This window comes from Pituophis catenifer, unplaced genomic scaffold, assembly GCF_029215685.1.
Source record: "Pituophis catenifer annectens isolate HBS135680 unplaced genomic scaffold, rPitCat1.0.hap2 SCAF_3, whole genome shotgun sequence".
Taxonomy (NCBI): Eukaryota; Metazoa; Chordata; class Lepidosauria; order Squamata; family Colubridae; genus Pituophis; species Pituophis catenifer.
This window is the reverse complement of record NW_027256883.1, coordinates 74,559,729-74,582,966: the sequence shown is the minus strand read 5'-3', so window position 1 is coordinate 74,582,966 and position 23,238 is coordinate 74,559,729. Positions and strand designations below refer to the sequence as shown.

Below are 23,238 nucleotides of genomic sequence, written 5' to 3'. Positions count from 1 at the left end.
TCATTTTTACAGGTTAAAAACAATTAAAACAATAAAAAAAACAGTAAGAAAACCTAAAAGGAAAACAGAAATAACATTTCAAAGTTTAATGTCAGGTTTGGAGATCCAGTCAGTAGCTGCCGTTGTTATGCAGAGGAAGTCCCTAGAATCTCCTGAATACCTTCTGTTAGGGTATTCCCTCACTATATGCTGGATAGTCTGTCGAGGGGCCCCGCAATCACATTGTGCTGAAGGTGTCTTTCCCCATTTATACAGGGAGTCAGCACACACCCCATGAGTTGTTCTAATTCTATTATATGTCACCCATATGTGTTGGGGTAGGCTAAATCCTGGAGGTATACTACTAGGACTGACATGCTCGGAGACATCTTGGGGGGAACAGCTATTCCACGCCTCCATCCACTTTTTTGTGGTGTTCTGATGATCGGCCATCAACTTACGCGCTGTCAAGATTGGTGGATTTCTTGACTTTAATCGGCATCTTAAGATATCAGGAATGTATCCATGTATGGGTAGAGAGGAATTTAATAGGATCTTACTATACTCCCGAATGAGAGCTTCTTGTCGTTGTAAGTGCGGGGGGAGTATGTGACTAAGAACTGGTAACCAGTAACTAGGTGTAGGTTTTATGCACCCAGGAATTAGCCTCATCGTATGGTTAAGTTGAACATCAATAAGTCCTGTATGTGAGCTGTTTATCCATAGAGCTGACTGGTGCCACACTGTCCAGAAACTAACAGTAAAGGTATCCTAGCAAATTTTGACTAACCTTGAAAATTTAAGCAGAATGAATCCTGGATGGAGACCACTGCAGGGATAGACTGAGATAAGAGAAAAACATCCTGGAAGGAGGCGGGATTGAAGCATTTGAACATTATGCCAAGGAAGCTAAATGGTTCTTCCCTTCCAGAAGTTAGACTCTACTAGGGCAGGGGTGAAATGTAAAATTTGTTACTACCATTTCTGTGGGCATGGCTTGGGGGGGGTGTAATGTTACTGGGTGGGCGTAGCCAACCTTTTTTTTAACTTTTCAAAGCATTTTTTCTACAACCTCTTCTGCCGAAAGAATGCTTTAAAAAGTGTTTTTTTAAAAAAGTTGGCTATGCCCACCCAGTCACATTACCCCACCACCACCACCAAGCCACACCCACAGAACCTGTAGTAACAAATTTTACATTTCACTCTGCCCTAGTAGAGTCTAATTTCTGGAAGGGAAGATCCATTTAGCTTCCTTGGCAAAGTTAATATTAACTATTAAATATTAATTCCAAAAATAAGAACACCTGCTGATTGTGAAAATGAAGACACTGCTGTACAGTCATGCTCATTTTCTATAGAGACAGCTCTCATTTCCATGTGAGAAAGGAGGGGCAGGAGAAGCCAGGTGGACGCCAAATCTTATACAATAACTAAAGCTACTGAATAAGGATAACTACAGATTCCTAAAGACAAAAGTTGAAGGTATGCAGAGAAATACAACTTGCTTATTCCCCCATGAAAGTGGTCTTTGTTTAGGCCCCCACTGCAAAAAACGGTAGATCCAGAACAAAAATGTGATCTGAATTGAGATGAAACTGCAATTAACTTAAATTTAATTAAAAACTATCAATGCTAATATTAAATAATTGATGAATAAGGACTAATGAATAATACCAAACATTATTTAAGAACCTTTCCCTTCTTTCACATAGACAAGCTTAATATATATATAACCAAAGACCTACATACAAACACCCGCGAAAACCTCAGAAAACATATATATATATATATATATATATATATATATATATATATATATATATATATGTATGTATGTATGTATGTATGTATGTATGTATGTATGTATGTATGTATGTATATTACATTAATGCACCAGTATAGCCTAAATCACCATAACATATTAGATTACATATAATAGGTCCTGTAAATGCTAATTTGAAAGGAAAATTAGAAGAGAAGAGAGAAGTAGGCATCTTTCTAGTCGGACGATGCAACTCCTACCTGTGAACTCAGGTGAATCCCTGTTTCATAGCAACTCTGCTACAAATAGGCTGACTCAAGTATTCAGCACACAGGTATCCAGCAATCCTAAGCAATAGGCAGCAAACGTCTTGCCAGCTTGTATCAGTCAGAGTAGGAAAGTAGTAACTTTATTAAGTTTTTCATCCTGCAGGATTTTTTTTGGGTGGGGGGAACGCTCCCCCCATTCAATGCAACGATATAGCAGTCCTGTCAGGACACTGGGATGGAGAATCCCAACTAGGCAGCACGTCCTCACCTTATAGTTAGGTGTTTTCATGATGCCAAAGGCTCCAGTCAGCTCTATCACCAGAACATCTCAGTATTTACACAACTATGTCCCAACCAAGGGAGCCACCACAAAGTGTCAAGCAGCCCTAAAGTGGGGCTATGTCAATCTCACCTGTGGCACCTACAGGGATTAGAACAAGACAGAGAAAAACATACAATAGTTTTACCTTGAAGAGGTAGTGTTCTGAACTGGTAGGGCAGTTACTGGAGACATCTGGCTGGAGAGGAACACTGACAAAGCTGCAATAAATCCTGGAAGAAGTAAAATGAACATTTTGGGGGTAATGTCCTCCCTGGTTTGACTCAAAAGGCTCCAGGCACAACGGCTCTCCATGAGCGATGGAAATCACTGATTAGAGAAGAAGGAAGAGGCTAGAAGGGCAGGAGAGGAATCTGGATCTGGAGAGGTGGATGTTCATGACTATCTCTTTAAACTTTCTGGGAGTGGCCTTTGGAACAGTCACAATCTCACTTGGGGCTACACCATTGCAACATAATTTCTAGCTATCTTAATAAACCTACTCTTTCGTTTGTGGGAAGGCCAGCAGCTACTAATCATAACTTTATATATAAGTGATTAAACTTAAAAAAATGTCAAATTAAATTATTAATTTGGTTAATTATTAACTCTGGTGATAGAGCTGACTGGTGCCACTCTGTCCAGATTTATTTAGCATATGGTTGGTCACACACAGTATTAAAACACTTCATTTTTACAGGTTAAAAACAATTAAAACAATAAAAAAAACAGTAAGAAAACCTAAAAGGAAAACAGAAATAACATTTCAAAGTTTAATGTCAGGTTTGGAGATCCAGTCAGTAGCTGCCGTTGTTATGCAGAGGAAGTCCCTAGAATCTCCTGAATACCTTCTGTTAGGGTATTCCCTCACTATATGCTGGATAGTCTGTCGAGGGGCCCCGCAATCACATTGTGCTGAAGGTGTCTTTCCCCATTTATACAGGGAGTCAGCACACACCCCATGAGTTGTTCTAATTCTATTATATGTCACCCATATGTGTTGGGGTAGGCTAAATCCTGGAGGTATACTACTAGGACTGACATGCTCGGAGACATCTTGGGGGGAACAGCTATTCCACGCCTCCATCCACTTTTTTGTGGTGTTCTGATGATCGGCCATCAACTTACGCGCTGTCAAGATTGGTGGATTTCTTGACTTTAATCGGCATCTTAAGATATCAGGAATGTATCCATGTATGGGTAGAGAGGAATTTAATAGGATCTTACTATACTCCCGAATGAGAGCTTCTTGTCGTTGTAAGTGCGGGGGGAGTATGTGACTAAGAACTGGTAACCAGTAACTAGGTGTAGGTTTTATGCACCCAGGAATTAGCCTCATCGTATGGTTAAGTTGAACATCAATAAGTCCTGTATGTGAGCTGTTTATCCATAGAGCTGACTGGTGCCACACTGTCCAGAAACTAACAGTAAAGGTATCCTAGCAAATTTTGACTAACCTTGAAAATTTAAGCAGAATGAATCCTGGATGGAGACCACTGCAGGGATAGACTGAGATAAGAGAAAAACATCCTGGAAGGAGGCGGGATTGAAGCATTTGAACATTATGCCAAGGAAGCTAAATGGTTCTTCCCTTCCAGAAGTTAGACTCTACTAGGGCAGGGGTGAAATGTAAAATTTGTTACTACCATTTCTGTGGGCATGGCTTGGCGGGGGTGTAATGTTACTGGGTGGGCGTAGCCAACCTTTTTTTTAACTTTTCAAAGCATTTTTTCTACAACCTCTTCTGCCGAAAGAATGCTTTAAAAAGTGTTTTTTTAAAAAAGTTGGCTATGCCCACCCAGTCACATTACCCCACCACCACCACCAAGCCACACCCACAGAACCTGTAGTAACAAATTTTACATTTCACTCTGCCCTAGTAGAGTCTAATTTCTGGAAGGGAAGATCCATTTAGCTTCCTTGGCAAAGTTAATATTAACTATTAAATATTAATTCCAAAAATAAGAACACCTGCTGATTGTGAAAATGAAGACACTGCTGTACAGTCATGCTCATTTTCTATAGAGACAGCTCTCATTTCCATGTGAGAAAGGAGGGGCAGGAGAAGCCAGGTGGACGCCAAATCTTATACAATAACTAAAGCTACTGAATAAGGATAACTACAGATTCCTAAAGACAAAAGTTGAAGGTATGCAGAGAAATACAACTTGCTTATTCCCCCATGAAAGTGGTCTTTGTTTAGGCCCCCACTGCAAAAAACGGTAGATCCAGAACAAAAATGTGATCTGAATTGAGATGAAACTGCAATTAACTTAAATTTAATTAAAAACTATCAATGCTAATATTAAATAATTGATGAATAAGGACTAATGAATAATACCAAACATTATTTAAGAACCTTTCCCTTCTTTCACATAGACAAGCTTAATATATATATAACCAAAGACCTACATACAAACACCCGCGAAAACCTCAGAAAACATATATATATATATATATATATATATATATATATATATATATATATATATATATATATATGTATGTATGTATGTATGTATGTATGTATGTATGTATGTATATTACATTAATGCACCAGTATAGCCTAAATCACCATAACATATTAGATTACATATAATAGGTCCTGTAAATGCTAATTTGAAAGGAAAATTAGAAGAGAAGAGAGAAGTAGGCATCTTTCTAGTCGGACGATGCAACTCCTACCTGTGAACTCAGGTGAATCCCTGTTTCATAGCAACTCTGCTACAAATAGGCTGACTCAAGTATTCAGCACACAGGTATCCAGCAATCCTAAGCAATAGGCAGCAAACGTCTTGCCAGCTTGTATCAGTCAGAGTAGGAAAGTAGTAACTTTATTAAGTTTTTCATCCTGCAGGATTTTTTTTGGGTGGGGGGAACGCTCCCCCCATTCAATGCAACGATATAGCAGTCCTGTCAGGACACTGGGATGGAGAATCCCAACTAGGCAGCACGTCCTCACCTTATAGTTAGGTGTTTTCATGATGCCAAAGGCTCCAGTCAGCTCTATCACCAGAACATCTCAGTATTTACACAACTATGTCCCAACTAAGGGAGCCACCACAAAGTGTCAAGCAGCCCTAAAGTGGGGCTATGTCAATCTCACCTGTGGCACCTACAGGGATTAGAACAAGACAGAGAAAAACATACAATAGTTTTACCTTGAAGAGGTAGTGTTCTGAACTGGTAGGGCAGTTACTGGAGACATCTGGCTGGAGAGGAACACTGACAAAGCTGCAATAAATCCTGGAAGAAGTAAAATGAACATTTTTGGGGTAATGTCCTCCCTGGTTTGACTCAAAAGGCTCCAGGCACAACGGCTCTCCATGAGCGATGGAAATCACTGATTAGAGAAGAAGGAAGAGGCTAGAAGGGCAGGAGAGGAATCTGGATCTGGAGAGGTGGATGTTCATGACTATCTCTTTAAACTTTCTGGGAGTGGCCTTTGGAACAGTCACAATCTCACTTGGGGCTACACCATTGCAACATAATTTCTAGCTATCTTAATAAACCTACTCTTTCGTTTGTGGGAAGGCCAGCAGCTACTAATCATAACTTTATATATAAGTGATTAAACTTAAAAAAATGTCAAATTAAATTATTAATTTGGTTAATTATTAACTCTGGTGATAGAGCTGACTGGTGCCACTCTGTCCAGATTTATTTAGCATATGGTTGGTCACACACAGTATTAAAACACTTCATTTTTACAGGTTAAAAACAATTAAAACAATAAAAAAAACAGTAAGAAAACCTAAAAGGAAAACAGAAATAACATTTCAAAGTTTAATGTCAGGTTTGGAGATCCAGTCAGTAGCTGCCGTTGTTATGCAGAGGAAGTCCCTAGAATCTCCTGAATACCTTCTGTTAGGGTATTCCCTCACTATATGCTGGATAGTCTGTCGAGGGGCCCCGCAATCACATTGTGCTGAAGGTGTCTTTCCCCATTTATACAGGGAGTCAGCACACACCCCATGAGTTGTTCTAATTCTATTATATGTCACCCATATGTGTTGGGGTAGGCTAAATCCTGGAGGTATACTACTAGGACTGACATGCTCGGAGACATCTTGGGGGGAACAGCTATTCCACGCCTCCATCCACTTTTTTGTGGTGTTCTGATGATCGGCCATCAACTTACGCGCTGTCAAGATTGGTGGATTTCTTGACTTTAATCGGCATCTTAAGATATCAGGAATGTATCCATGTATGGGTAGAGAGGAATTTAATAGGATCTTACTATACTCCCGAATGAGAGCTTCTTGTCGTTGTAAGTGCGGGGGGAGTATGTGACTAAGAACTGGTAACCAGTAACTAGGTGTAGGTTTTATGTACCCAGGAATTAGCCTCATCGTATGGTTAAGTTGAACATCAATAAGTCCTGTATGTGAGCTGTTTATCCATAGAGCTGACTGGTGCCACACTGTCCAGAAACTAACAGTAAAGGTATCCTAGCAAATTTTGACTAACCTTGAAAATTTAAGCAGAATGAATCCTGGATGGAGACCACTGCAGGGATAGACTGAGATAAGAGAAAAACATCCTGGAAGGAGGCGGGATTGAAGCATTTGAACATTATGCCAAGGAAGCTAAATGGTTCTTCCCTTCCAGAAGTTAGACTCTACTAGGGCAGGGGTGAAATGTAAAATTTGTTACTACCATTTCTGTGGGCATGGCTTGGGGGGGGGTGTAATGTTACTGGGTGGGCGTAGCCAACCTTTTTTTTAACTTTTCAAAGCATTTTTTCTACAACCTCTTCTGCCGAAAGAATGCTTTAAAAAGTGTTTTTTTAAAAAAGTTGGCTATGCCCACCCAGTCACATTACCCCACCACCACCACCAAGCCACACCCACAGAACCTGTAGTAACAACTTTTACATTTCACTCTGCCCTAGTAGAGTCTAATTTCTGGAAGGGAAGATCCATTTAGCTTCCTTGGCAAAGTTAATATTAACTATTAAATATTAATTCCAAAAATAAGAACACCTGCTGATTGTGAAAATGAAGACACTGCTGTACAGTCATGCTCATTTTCTATAGAGACAGCTCTCATTTCCATGTGAGAAAGGAGGGGCAGGAGAAGCCAGGTGGACGCCAAATCTTATACAATAACTAAAGCTACTGAATAAGGATAACTACAGATTCCTAAAGACAAAAGTTGAAGGTATGCAGAGAAATACAACTTGCTTATTCCCCCATGAAAGTGGTCTTTGTTTAGGCCCCCACTGCAAAAAACGGTAGATCCAGAACAAAAATGTGATCTGAATTGAGATGAAAGTGCAATTAACTTAAATTTAATTAAAAACTATCAATGCTAATATTAAATAATTGATGAATAAGGACTAATGAATAATACCAAACATTATTTAAGAACCTTCCCCTTCTTTCACATAGACAAGCTTAATATATATATATATATATATATATATATATATGTATGTATGTATGTATGTATGTATGTATGTATGTATGTATATTATATTAATGCATCAGTATAGTCTAAATCACCATAACATATTAAATTACATATATTAGGTGCTGTAAATGCTAATTTGAAAAGAAAATTAGAAGAGAAGAGAGAAGTAGGCATCTTTCTAGTCAGACGATGCAACTCCTACCTGTGAACTCAAGTGAATCCCTGTTTCATAGCAACTCTGCTACAAATAGGCTGACTCAAGTATTCAGCACACAGGTATCCAGCAATCCTAAGCAATAGGAAGCAAACGTCTTGCCAGCTTGTATCAGTCAGAGTAGGAAAGTAGTAACTTTATTAAGTTTTTCATCCTGCAGGATTTCATCCTGCAAACTAAAGAGTAGGTTTATTAAGATAGCTAGAAATTATGTTGCAATGGTGTAGCCCCAAGTGAGATTGTGACTGTTCCAAAGGCCACTCCCAGAAAGTTTAAAGAGATAGTCATGAACATCCACCTCTCCAGATCCAGATTCCTCTCCTGCCCTTCTAGCCTCTTCCTTCTTCTCTAATCAGTGATTTCCATCGCTCATGGTGAGCCGTTGTGCCTGGAGACTCTTGAGTCAAACCAGGGAGGACATTACCCCAAAAATGTTCATTTTACTTCTTCCAGGATTTATTGCAGCTTTGTCAGTTTTCTTCTCCAGCCAGATGGCTCCGGTAACTGCCCTACCAGTTCAGAACACTACCTCTTCAAGGTAAAACTATTGTATGTTTTTCTCTGTCTTGTTCTAATCCCTGTAGGTGCCACAGGTGAGATTGACATAGCCCCACTTTAGGGCTGCTTGACACTTTGTGGTGGCTCCCTTGGTTGGGACGATGTTGTGTAAATACTGAGATGTTCTGGTTGTAGAGCTAACTGGTGCCTTTGGCATCATGAAAACACCTAACTATAAGGTGAGAATGTGCTGCCTAGTTGGGATTCTCCATCCCAGTGTCCTGACAGGACTGCTGTATCGTTGCATTGAATGGGGGAGCACCCCCTCCCAAAATCTAGCAGGATGAAAAACTTAAAAGTTACTACTTTTCTACTCTGACTGATACAAGCTGGCAGGATGTTTATTTCCTATTGCTTAGGATTGCTGTTCCTGTTCTTTTCTAATATGGAAGGTAGCTTCCAGTTTTTCCAAAGATTTCTTGACTACAGCATTTGCAGAGAAGAGATAGACATTCTCTTGAACAACAGCAAACTAATACAAACAATACAATTACACAGGAAGAAACCCGAAATATTAACTGTACACACACACACACACACACACACACACACACACACACACACATGTCTTTTTCTTTTTCGTAGGCTTTTATGTGCATATGGGCTGTGGAGCATCTTAGCTTACGTAGGTAAAACCTGGCTAGAAAGAATATGCATTTATATATATATATATATATATATATATATATATATATATATATATATATATATATATATATAATATTATTAAGCTTGTCTATGTGAAAGAAGGGAAAGGTTCTTAAATAACGTTTGATATTATTCATTAGTCCGTATTCATCAATTATTTAATATTAGCATTGATAGTTTTTAATTAAATTTAAGTTAATTGCAGTTTCATCTCAATTCAGATCACATTTTTGTTTTGGACCTACCGTTTTTTGCAGTGGAGGCCTAAACAAAGACCACTTTTATGGGGGAATAAGCAAATCATATTTCTCTGCATACCTTCAACTTTTGTCTTTGGGAATCTGTAATTATCCTTATTGAGTAGCTTTAATTACTGTATAAGATTTGGCGTCCACCTGGCTTCTCCTGCCCCTCCTTCCTCACATAGAAATGAGAGCTGCCTCTATAGAAAATGAGCATGACTGTACAGCAGTGTCCTCCTTTTCACAATCAGCAGGTGTTCTTATTTTTGGAATTAATATTTAATATTAACTTTAATATTAAAATTAAATATTTTTGGAATTTTTTGAATTATATATGAATCTGGAAGTGGAATTCATAGTTTCCTCTTATTTTGTCCACTAGGTTCTGTAAATCACATTCCTTAAAGCAAGTAGAATAATTGTTCAAGTAGAACAATCAAGTAGAAAATGGGTGGGATGTTTTGGTCATCTTATTATCTAGGCATTAATCTGTGGTATATCATACTATATTTGTTCTCCAGGCTCGAAAACATGGACAGCCTTTCTGCAGCAAACACCATTTTTGCCCTCAACCTCTTCAAGAAGCTTAGTGCAAATGATTCTTCCAAAAACGTGTTTTTTTCTCCTTTGAGTTTGTCTTCTGCACTGCTAATGGTCTCGTTGGGTGCCAGAAATAACACAGAAGCTCAGATACTAAAGGTATATTAAGATACAATTTGCCTCCAGAAGTTGTGAATGCTTTAAAACTGGAAGTTTTTAAGAAGATGTTGGAAAACCATTTATTTGAAGTGCTGTAGGGTTTCTTGCCTGAGCAGGGGGTTGGACTAGAAGACCTCCAAGGTCCCTTCCAAGTCTGTTATTCTTTCTATTCTATTCACTGGGGCAGCTAATATATCACCTGGTCTAAAAAGTTCCAAGCACACTTATCACCTCAACCTGGCTGCCTACCTAAGATGATGCTGTTTGTGCAGTTGCCAACTGTCTGATTAGCTTTTTAAAAATGCAACAAGTACAAGAGATGCCATTGTTATCATGATTCTTTAACTCTGCTCCCAATTTTCATCCAGATGTGGAATTCTGTTTGCATGAGGGTGGAAGCAGCTCCTATTTGCTTGGAATGTAAACAGCATGTACAGGAAGTCTGATAGGGATTCAGCCCTCTGTGCTTGACTTCTTCAAGGTCATTATGGCAACTGCTGATTATGGAAATAGTCATATACTACATTGTGCTTTACAGCCCTCTCTAAGCAATTTGCAGAGTCAGCATATTTCCCCCAACAATCTGGGTCCTCATTTTACCAATCTCAGAAGGACGGAAGGCTGAGTCAACATTGAGCCATTCAGAATCGAACTCCTGACCTGAGCCATGCGTTGGCCTGCAGTACTCCATTCTAACTACTACGCCACCACGGCTCGTAGAAAATGGTATTATTTCGGGCAAAAGTCTTTGACTTGAAGTCCCAGGATTTGAAAAATCATTTTTGTGGATCCTAAAGATACCTTTCACCACAATTAACCCAAAATCAGCTTGAAGTCAGCTCTTCAATTCCCATTTGAAGGATGGCATGGTCAGGGGAACTTGAATCTCTGAGGCAAAATGGTTTCAGAGAGCAAATATTGTGACAGAGAAGGCAAAACATGTTTTAAAGATGGCTCCTATAGCAAATACAAGAAGGTTCCTTCTGCTTCTTAAAAAAATATTTTACACATGGAGGGGTTGCTCTTTGTGATTTAGAAATCTATTTTTCCATGAAAGGAACATTTCTGAAAATCCCCAATTTCTCTTGCTTGTCAGTCAAATTGATTTTCAAAGGAGATCAATGACTAGGACTTTCAAACATGGAGAAGTCCAAACATGTACAAACCCAAATATTAACTAGGCCCAACACTGTTTGGCTTTCATTAGCCATTAACTTTAAAAGCTATACATCTGTAGGTAATCCTTAAAAAAAATTACCTCCAAAATATGTAGAGGTCATTTGAAATGTGTAAGTTTTCTAAGGTCTGCTATTGTGGTATTACATTTTGAATAGATGTTGAACTTAATTTGACTAACCAAACATCATCTTATAGGTGCTCTCTGTACTCAATGATGGAGAGGTTCACCAAAGATTTGAGAAACTTATTGCTGATATCAACAAACCAGGTGCCAATTATAGCCTCAGTCTAGTCAACCAGCTCTTTGGAGAAACATCATATGATTTTCTTGCAGTAAGTTACATACATGTTGGAGAACTGGCTGGAAACAACCATAAATGCTCTGTTTGTTCTAATGTTTGCCTATCTCATTGCAATTGCAGTTTGGCTCTGATAAAGTACCAAATATTCCTGTAGCTTTACTTGGTCCATTGAGTTATGTAGTGTGGAAATTTAAAAGTCTAGCTGCTTTTCCTGGGAATGTTACCAGAACATCCAGTGGAATGTTTCTAAATATAGAACATTGAAATAAAAGTCATAAATAGAAACATGTAACCAATAATTGCCAGATATATTTTTGAATAAACTATGTTATCTTAGGATAATTCCATATAGTTCCTAATAACTGATATACTTTTTCTAGGCTTTATTAATTATCCAATGGCATTGGCTGGCTTTAGGTAGTATTCAGTATAATAAATAATGTTTCCAGATTGTTTTTATTACTGCTTCTGTTGTTGAGATGTCATTGTTTCTTAAGTCATATATAGAATCCACTCAGAAATTCTACCATGCAGGTGTGGAGAAACTTAACTTCACACAAGCTTCAGAAGATTCAAGAAGACATATAAATGCCTGGGTAGAAGAAAAAACATCAGGTAAGAATGATAATAAGAGTTAATTAGTAGCTGCATTAAGTAAGACATGCAATACTGTGTGTGCCTGTGAGAGAGACAGACAAGGCAGGCAAACCCACCATAGTTAACCATTACTTGCTACATAAAAGCTCATCAAACCTGAGATGAAATTCTAGCCATGAATAGATTATTGGTTTTATTGATGGACACATCTGAGCATATTTCCATTATTTAACTTGCCTGTTATTTAACTTGTATGTTTGTAATAACCTTACTAAATAATGATATAAGATGGGCAACTATATAAATGTTAAGGGAGGGAGGATGGGTGGATGGAGGTTGGACTGGCCCTGAGGAAGCAAAAGCTACATTCCCTCCTCAGTCAGAGGAGTTCTCCGGGTGATTACTTTGAGCTCCTGAAGAGAGAAATCTAATAATTAAATTAAAATGAAGAAAGAGAGAGAGAGAGAGAGAGAGAGAGAGAGAGAGAGGGACAGACACAAAGACGGAGACGGAGACAGAGACAGAGACAGAGACAGAGACAGAGACAGAGGGACAGAAGATGGGTGTGTGATGTTAAGAAATAATAATAGGAATAATAATAATAATAATAATAATAATAATAATAATAATAATAATAATAGTAGGATGAAACAATAGGAAGTAAATAAAATGACCAAATATAATATGATGGAAACAAAGAACAGACATAGGTCAACAAAGATCAATATTAGATAGATAAAAGGGAATGACCAAATAAGGAAGAGCCAAATACAAAGAGAAATGTATATTATAGTTGCAACAAACTGGACATGTATTGAAATGGATGTTTATATGTTTTTATGTTTTGTACGTTTCATTGTTCTGTTTAGTTTATACGTATAAACAAAAATTGGAGAAAAAAAGAATTAATAAATCTTATCTCTCAATTAAAGCAGTTTTTAAAAAAACTTTCAAAGGAAAAATTCAAGATCTGCTTGTCCCTGGAAAAATTGATTTGCTTACAAGAGTGGTTTTGTTGAATGCAATCTATATCACGGGAAACTGGACAAATAAGTTCAACAAAAATTACACAGAGGAAAAGCCCTTCTGGATTAACAAGGTATTCATTTACTGTATTAACAGAGTAAAAGAGACATTCTGAATATTTTTAATTGTGTTATTTTGTATATATCTGAAGCAAGCATGGAATTAATTTGAAACATTCCTGTAGCAAAGAAATTACTTACTCCTTCCATTTTATTGATCTTCGTGGAAATGGATGAATCATGAAAGTCAGTCATCTTAAATCCTTCAGGCTTTGTGTGTAGCAATTCAGACTTTTCTGTCATTGAAACTTTGCGCAGGGATTTTTAGTGCAGCACCATTTCCACTAATTCTATGTGATTAACCGCAATAACTACGGAGTGTTTAGTGAATATATTTGTTAGTATATGGATCTGCTATGTATTATCACCTGGTTATTCGGTGGAAGAGGAACAGGCACAATTTGTTTTTATATTGCTCTCTACAAACAAGGCTGGTTTTAATATTATAAACATCTCGTTTGAGAAAACTGCTGATTAAAACCACTCTCCTGTGCTTCATTGCATTCTTTTCTTCACAGAATTGTTAGTTCATTTTTCTAAAGGTCATAATCTTTGTCTATTTTTTAAATTTAATCCTTAATATTCTAAAAATTTTTAAATTCTGTGAAAAGTAAATGATCACTATGTATAAAGACTGGAAACTCTGGTGGATGGCTGAGACATGATAAATTGTCATATAAATCCTCTGTTTGTCTTAAGCAAAAGATGAAAGATTTAAGCAGAAGAAAAAAACTCCTAAGGATAAATACATGATAGAATTATTTGCATTTCCTATTTATTTGAAAGATTTCTTCTAACATACATTTTCCCCACTTTTAGAATGAAAGAAAAACAGTGCAGATGATGTTCAGGAAAGGAAAATACAACATGGCCCACATATCGGCCGATCGGATTTCCATTCTTGAGATTCCATACGATAATAATGTCTTGCGCATGATCATTCTGCTCCCTGATGAGATTACTGGATTGGAAAAGGTGAGTTTTTCTTTCATGAAACAGAATTTAAGCCCTTGTCCATCTCTGGTACTAGCTATATGCTGTCCTTTTTAATATTGAAGCTTGGCTTTCTGCAATTATAGTTAGTTCTATTGGGTTGACTTGTATTTTCCCTTACTTTGAAAATATGCAAAAAAAAAAAGAGTCTAAAGAACACCAGTGAATGCATTTATATTTCAAAGTATTGTATACAAAGGGGGATTCCATCTGTACCTGATGTGTATAAGGCAATTGATAACATTGTCAATAACGTACAGTATTTCTTCTGATATTATTAAAATGCAAGGGATTCAGTTTTTCATTCTTCAGTTTATACTGTTTCATGTTAAAATAGCTATCAAGATTCATAGCTTGAAGGAAAGAACAAACAAGTTCATATAGCTGAGGTATTTTTTTTTGCATGGGTATTTGTCTTCAAGTAAGGTTTAGCTTCTGGCAACTGTGGAGAAATGCAAGTAGTTTATTTGGCAACATTTTCAGAAGTTCTTTGCCCTTCCCTGCTTCCTAGGGCTAAGAGAGTGTGATTGGCATCAAATCACCAAATCTAGTAATTCAGATCAGAGTGATGATTTATAATCCAGTGCTTTTAACAACTATACCAAACTAGGTCTCATTGTTTACTTTTCTTTTAGCATTCCTTTTAGCTTTAGGCATAATTGTAATTTTTTGGGTTTTCTGGAGTGGAAATTGGTATAAAATTTAATACAAACATGAATAAATTATAAAAATATTTCTTATCAGCATGTGAATTTTCTCTGATGTAATATATATACAATTGTCTGGGCTGTTGGTTAAACAATTGAGTTAGAAATAGATGTACTTTGAATAGACAGTCAAGTTACACTTATATTCGTATTTTTTCTCCTGGGTCCGAAGGTCTACACTATTTTTGTGACTTAATTATCTTTCCTAATGTTTTAGGAAGTACAAGAATTTGTAACTGTAAGATTTCAGGATTTTTCTGTCATTGTGAGCACCTGCATCATACTTGTGTTAGTATCAGAATAAATCATAGTGTCATATAACCAGGAATTTCTTTCTCCTTTAATGCTTTGCATTTTATTTTAGCTGGAGAGAGAAATTACATATGAGAAACTCATGGACTGGATCAATCAAGAGAGGATGGACCTAACAGAAATTGAACTCTCTCTTCCCAAATTTAAATTGGAAGAAAAATATGACCTGAAGCCGGTTCTGAGAAGCATGGGAATGACGGATGCATTTGATGAGGATAAGGCAGACTTCTCTGGAATGTCAACTAACAATGATTTAGTCATATCTGAAGTTGTTCATAAATCATTCATAGAAGTCAACGAAGAAGGCACTGAGGCAGCTGCTGCCACTGCTGTAATAGGGATATTTAAAGGTGCAAATGTTGTAGCTGAATTCAAAGCTGACCATCCCTTCATCTTTTCCATTATCGATCAAGCTGCAAAGAACATCCTGTTCATTGGTAGGTATAGTTCTCCATAATGGGTGCATCCAGCATATGTTGGCACAATGGCTCTGATCCTTAATTCCTCATCAGATTTGTATAAACATTGTGATACTGAACTTTCACCACCACACTTACGATCTTCTGTGTAATTGGGGTAGAGATAGTTCCTTTGTAATACTCCATAATACTGGATTTTAATTCTTTCTTTCCAGAATTATTTTTAATCAATTCAAGATAATAAGTTTTTAGTACAAGTTTTCGGATTGGTAGATAAATCCTGCAAAATTGCTTTGTTTATATAGGAATGTGGGCTGTGAGGGAATAGTTGCTAAGCATGAATCAAGGTATTACAACACAGATGTAATTATGTATTTGCCCAGTGTACATTTCCATATGATGATACAATACAGTCAGCTCAGCTTCCATTGTGACATCATGTTTTTTCATTTGAGTGACATCATGGCTAGCTGTACTTGCCTCTGCTTGGCTTATAATAGCAAGTGTACAACAGTGCTAGAATGAGCAACATATTTATTTTTGTGATCATCATTTAATCAAGCAATTTGATTCTATGTAACTCAAATATTTACGAATTATATTTACCTTATATAATTCTTATTTTGCTGCAGTCTTTCATGTAATCAAAATTGAAATAAAAGAGCATTTAATTATGTTGCTTTCAAATTTATTTAACAGTTGGTATGGTGATAAGACTCTTTACATCACAGGTCCCCAACCCATGGTCCGTGGCACTGTACCAGTCCATGGTCTGTTGGGAACTGGACCACGCAAGCATCAGATGAGCATGCAAAGCTTCATTTGCATATGCACGGGATTAGATTGAGTGCACAAACCCTTCCGCTCCCTCACTGCCGCCAATCCATGTAGTCAAAAGGTGGGGACCACTGGTTTATATTATTCAGTTGCATATCACTGACATTCATCAGTTACGCCCAAATTGTATTTCAGGTAACCCTTGACTGTAATCGAGCCGATAATTACAGTCTTACCTTTTTGCGGGCATAAATCGCGATATCATGTGACCATTTGCATATGCACGAGATTAGATTGAGTGCACAAACCCTTCCACTCCCCCACTGCCGCTGATCCATGTAGTCAAAAGGTGGGGACCACTGGTTTATATTATTCAGTCGCATATCACTGACATTCATAGTTATGCCCAAATTGTATTTCAGGTAGCCCTTGACTGTAATCAAGCTGAGAATTACAGTCTTTTTGCGTTCATGAGTCACAATATCATTTGACCAGATTCAGTGATATGATAGTTATAATGATGGTAATTAAGTGAACATGCGGTAGTTAAGGAAATCCCCAATGGGCATTTTTTTCAGGAAACCTGAAGTGAAAGCTGGAAACTGGCAAAAAAATTGGGGTCATGGGACCACCGGGCACTTGCCATAAAGGTGTGTCAGTTGCCAAATGCCCAAAATACAATCATATAACCAGAAGATGTGTGCCTGGCTAGCTTAACCACATCATAAGTAGCTCTGGGGAGGACTGTTGTAACAGGATAGAATGGATATCCATTTGAGCCAAATGTCCATTAAATTAAATTCATTATTTTGATATTGAACATGGCAAGGTAAATAAAAAGGCTGCTGAGTGTTGCTCCCCTCTCTCTCCATCACAGCATGGCATATCCCACTGATCCATCTATCAAATCTTCTAACTTTGGCACAAACTTATAAAAAGCGCTATTAGAAATCGTGAACAAATGAATTCTGTAATACAGCCAAAGGGCAACAAATAAGCACTATGCATCCAGTTAACAGAATAAAATGTAGTAGAAGAACCAGTAATGTAAAAGTAATGAGACATTGTACAGTATTAGCACTGTGAGAAATGGATTATCACTTTTGCTGGTTACATTTTCAATCAATTTATTACAGTCTTAGACCAGAGACCAGAAAAGGAAAGGCTAAAAGGAAAAAGACTAAGGATTTGCCACATTTGTTATATAACATAACTATGGTGGGGTGACGTCATCACGAATGGGGGAAGAAATGGAGGCTCCGTCTCTGATACACAAATTTCCTCATTAATTGCTCTTTAAGGGCATTCCCGAACTTGGAGGGATCGGGAAACGAAAGAGGAATTCGCGAAGCCCCCTGGTGTTGCGCTGTCATCAGGGAGGTCGAGCAATCAACCTCTTAAATTGGTGGAGAAGAAGTCGGCTTTTTCGGCGGACAGGAGTGATGGCGCCCACCCGGATTGAAGCAAACAGTGGAAGCAAATTCGAGTGACCGTCAGATAGATCACCTACAATAGAGGCGGTAAACAGGAGATGCGCGATTGAATTAGAGGAAGACAAGTGAAGTTATAACAGCGGCGGTACAAGAGGAAAAGAAAAAAAGGGAAACAATTACAGCGCGGAAGAGAAAGAACCCATAGAATGACTAAGCAAATATAAGAGAAGGAGAAATAGCGCTCGAAGCGGTGTGAGTGCGGACTTTTACATGTGAGCAGAGGGAGCAGTTTGTGGACTCTGTGGATATAGACAAGCTGTTTGAATTTGGGAACTACAATTGACTCAAACCCCAAAAGATTGGAAAACTGAGTGCAGAGATTGAAATACCGGAAGTGGAGTGAAAGGACTAAGGACTAAGAGGTGAAGTTCGCAGACACAGAAGTGTGTCTGGAAATGGCACCAAATGTAATACAAGACAGGTTTCAAAAGATCCAAGAAACACTGCTCCAAACACAAGAAAAAATAGCTGAAAACCAGGAAAAAATGAGAACGTTCCACGCAGAGATTAGAAATGAAATAGGAGAAGTTAGGGAGGATATTAAGATCATGAAGGATAAAATTGGGGGTATTCAAAATTCCATAGCAGAAAACGAACAGAGAATTAGGAAAACGGAAACGAAAATAGATCATGTGGAATTAAAAGTAGAAGCAATGGAACAAAAAACTTTACAACTAAATAAAGAAATGTCAGACTCTTTGGCTATGCTCGAAATGGAAAAGGCCTCATACTTTCTGCAATTTCAAAACATACCAGAAGAAAAAAATGAGTATTTAGAAGGGAAGATGGTGGAAATTATTGCAGGAATGACACAAAAAGAGCCAAAAGAAATAAAAGGACAATTGGAAGAAATCTACCGTGTACAAACAAACTATATAAGAAGACACAGACTGGCGAGAGAAGTTCATGTCAAATTCTTTAAAAAATCTATTCGAGATGAAGTCTATAAGAAATCTAGAGAAGAAACAGTGACCTATAATGATAAAGAAATTATAATTCTAAAACAGATACCCCGAAGAGTAAGAAATCTACGACAACAATATCAGTTCTTAACACAATTATTGATCAAGTATAAGATAATGTACAGATGGCTGCCAATAGAGGGGATCTTAATTACGTGGGAAGACAAAAAATATAAAATAGACACTCTAGAAAAGGCAAGAGAATTTCATAACACACACTTTAGACTAGAAGAAGAACAGGAAAGCAAGGAGGAAACAGATAGTAAAAGTCAAGAAGAAGACCCAATCGAGACTTCCTGTTTGCTCTCTGTCGCTGCCAGACGGTCCCTCGGGACTGCCAGCCCCGTCGCCTGTAAAGAGCCGCCTTTACATCTGAAAGGCGGCTCGAAAAACTCCATTTCCATAAGGAAATGTGAGACAGAGCAGGTGAGGGCAGGTAGAGCTCTCTGCGAAGCCCCGAGAGTTTTTTTTTACTCTTGGGGGCGAAGCAGATGAGGCTCCCTATTTCCCTCGCCGTTGCTCCGGGCTTCGGGAGACCTCTGCTTTTTTGCAGAGCCAGGCGACGAGAACAAGCTCTTTAAAGAAAATTAACAGATTAATTAAAGAGGATGAGATCTGGATCTGTGACCCTAAATCGCAAGTATTTTCATTTACTTTATAAAAGATACTGAAGAAAGGAAAAAAGTTTTAAAATGGCGACTGCCGAGATTTGAGCAGGGAAAGCTGAAAAGGGAAAGTCCTTCCGTTTCTTTTTTTTTTTTTTTTGTTTACACTTTATTGGTTTTTTTTTTACACAAATAAAATATAATAACAATTCTGTTTGACATCGGATTCGCAGTGTTTATACATATATACATGAAAAAATATCTGGTGTCATTTATACTATACATTTCTAATTAATTTCTAATTGATTTCTGTACCTTTTACTCCTTCCTTAATTCTGATTGATTTCTACACCTTTTTCTCCTTCTTTGATTCTATCATTTATCCATTCGTACCATCTTCCCCACACAGTATCATAGTCTGAATTTTCATCATCATTTATCTCATGTGTTAATTTACTTATCTCTGCACACTCTAATATTTTGCTAATTATAAGGTCGTCTGGTGGTGGGTCTTTCTTTTTCCAGTATTGAGCATACGCCAGTCTGGCAGCTGTAGCTATGTGTATTAGGAGGTGGACCTTTTCCTTTCCATACCCTTTCTTTGCCATTCCCAGGAGAAATATTTCTGGATTCAAATCGATTTCTTCTTTAATTATGTCTTTCAACCATCTCCGAATTTTGCTCCAGTATCTTTTTGCTTCAGGGCATGTCCACCACATATGAAAGAAGGTGCCCTGACCATGGCCACATTTCCAACAATTTGGGTGTACATTGGGGAACATCTTTGCTAATCTCGCAGGTGCTAAATGCCACCTATGAAGCATTTTATAATGGTTTTCCTTGTATGTGGCTGCTCTAGTTAATTTATAGTTTTTATTCCAGGCTTCTTCCCATTCGTTAAAGTTCAAGCTGTGCCCAATGTTGCTCTCCCATGCTCTCAATTGGTTTCTGATTGTATCCTCATCTCTGTCCTCATCTAATAAGTAGTTATATAGCTTGGCCAATGCTTTTTTTCCTGGTCCCATCAAAATTTTGTCTAATCCGTTGTTTCCTAGTTCTAAGCCATACTCATCCTTATCTTTCTGGTATCTTGATTTTATTTGTAGGTAAGTCCACCAGTCTAGAGTTATACCTTGGTCTCTCAGGGTATCATTTGATTTGAGGTTTCCCCCTCCGTCGACAATGTCTTTATATCTGCACAGTTTCTCCATTCCCCACCTGTTGGGGTAAATCAATGCCTCTACCGTTGAGAGCCAATTTGGGACTTTTGAGTAATATCTCTGCCTAATCCCCGCCCATGTTTGTATTAAGGAATCCCTAATTTTATGCCTGTGGAAGTAGGTTTTCTTTTTCTTGTCTTTGTCCCATAGGTACGCATGCCACCCTCTCTGTAAGTCATGGCCTTCTAATGTTAGGATTCTCTTATTCTCCAAAGTGATCCATTCCCTTATCCATATCAGTTTTGCTGCTCTGTAATACGTTTCCCAATTCGGGAGTCCAAATCCTCCCACATTCCTTTTTTCCTGTAAGATTTTGAGTGAGATCCTCGATTTTTTTCCCTCCCAAACGAATTCCCTGATATTCTTATTTAATTCTAGAAAAAAAAATTTCTCTATTCCTCTAATACTTTTTGTCCGGATATTAATGGGTCTTCAAGTATTAGCGCCACATCATCCGCAAAGGCTTGCATTTTGTAAGTCTCTTTTCTAATCTTTAGGCCTTTGATTTCCTCGTTATTTCTAATCTTTCGTAGCAACACTTCTAGGGCCAGGATGAATAATAACGGTGACAGGGGGCAGCCCTGTCTTACTCCCTTCTTGATTTGGAATGTTCTTGTCCTATCTCCATTTACCAAAATGCTCGCCCTCTGGTTGTCATAGATATTCTTTATCATCTTTTCGAAGTTTTGCCCAAATCCCATTGTTTTAATTTGCTTGGTCATAAAATTCCAATTTAAATTGTCAAATGCCTTTTGGGCATCCAAAAAAACTATGGCCAACTGCTTTTCTGGGTGTTCTTCATAATATTCTAGAGTATTTAACACAATTCTCAAATTATCCCTAATTTGTCGCCCCGGGAGAAATCCATTTTGATCTTTATGAATCCAGTTGTTTAATATTTTTTTGGTTCTTTCTGCCATTATACCCATGAATAGTTTGTAATCAGTGTTTAAAAGCGAGATCGGTCTGTAGTTTTGGATTTTTTTTGGGTCGGCACCTTCTTTCGGCAGCAGTGTAACATGTGCTTCCCTCCACGAGTCGGGGATTTTGGAGCCCATCAAAACCTCATTGAAAATTTCCATTAATTTGGGTTGTAAAATTTCTTCCAATTTTTTATATATTTCTCCTGGGAATCCATCTGGGCCTGGTGATTTGTTGTTTTTGAGTTTGGAGAGGGCTTTTTTGAATTCTTCAGTTGTTATCTTAGCATTTAACATCTCCTTCTCTTCCTCCGTTATTTTTGAGAGCTCCGCATTTGCCAAATATTGGTCTATTTTTCCTTCCAAGACCTCTTCTTCTTTGTATAGTGATTCATAATACTCTCTCGCTCTTTCTAATTTTTCTTCTTCTTTATTTAAAAGATTTCCCTCAGCGTCTTCTAGTGTCTGATTAAATCATACTATTTCGCGGGGAGTTCCTTGATTCTCATTTTCTATAAAAAAAGTCTTTATTTCTCCTTTCAATTTTTCTACACACTCTTGGTCACATAGTAGTTTTGTGTTGAGCCTCCATCTCTGTTGTTTCTTTCTCTTTATGGTTCTCCATTTCATTTCCAGGGGGTTGTGATCAGCCCAGATATTTGGGCTAATTTCTGCTGTCTCTATTTCTAACCCCAACGTCCTGGTGACCCAAACCATGTCTATTCTCGACCATGACTGTTGCGGATTAGAATAAAATGTATATTGTCTTTCGTTTGGGTGTAAAGTTCGCCATATGTCAATTAGATTCATTTCCTCCACCAAATCGAAAAAAGCTTTTGGTAAAGTTGCCCGTTTATTTTTACTTTATTTTTACTTTCATTTACTTTATAAAAGATACTGAAGAAAGGAAAAAAGTTTTAAAATGGCGACAGCCGAGATTTGAGCAGGGAAAGCTGAAAAGGGAAAGTCCTTCCATTTCTTATTAAGCCACAAAGTAGCGGAATAAATACTCCTGGCTACAATTGAAGAAAAAGCTCAACTTTTGTGTTTTCTCTTTCCTGGAGATTTGATATTGATCTTGTTTGGAAAGAAGCTTTTTTTTTTCTCTTTGTTTTCTTTTCGTTTTTAAAAGAGTTTGTCTGTGTGGAAATATGGCGTTTAGACTAACGAAGCCAGACAAACAAGCAGTGGGGGGGGGATTCCCCCATCAACAATCTATATGAACAAGTTCTAAACCTACAGATTCAGAAAACTGATTTTAATATAATTGAATTTCTCTTGGAGGAGATTGTAAGAAGGGATGAGATTGTGAACCAGAACTTTGAAAAATTTAAGCAGGAAATTAAAGAATTGGTGCAATTAAAGTTTGATACTTTGCAACGAAAGATTACAAAAGTGATTAATGGTTTTTCAGAAATTGCTATGAAGTTGGATACAAATATTAATTTATTAGAGTCTAAAATGGAGGAAATTGAGGATAATTTAAAAAATGACTGAATGCATGAAAAGATAGTTGAGGCGAAGTATTGGTTAATATTATCCTGAGGAGAGTGACAGACATC

At 37.6% G+C, this 23,238-nt stretch overlaps 1 protein-coding gene across 1 annotated transcript; it reads left to right on the top strand.

The window, feature by feature from the left end:
* The first annotated feature begins 9,927 nt into the window (after positions 1 to 9,927).
* On the top strand, positions 9,928 to 15,767 carry LOC139314831 (serpin B6-like). Its single transcript, XM_070940750.1, has 6 exons — positions 9,928 to 10,105; positions 11,480 to 11,617; positions 12,084 to 12,201; positions 13,140 to 13,282; positions 14,088 to 14,243; positions 15,333 to 15,767. Exons 1-6 carry the CDS (start codon positions 9,938 to 9,940, stop codon positions 15,735 to 15,737), a joined length of 1,128 nt encoding a protein of 375 aa, XP_070796851.1. The 5' UTR covers positions 9,928 to 9,937; the 3' UTR covers positions 15,738 to 15,767.
* The last annotated feature ends 7,471 nt before the right edge of the window (positions 15,768 to 23,238 follow it).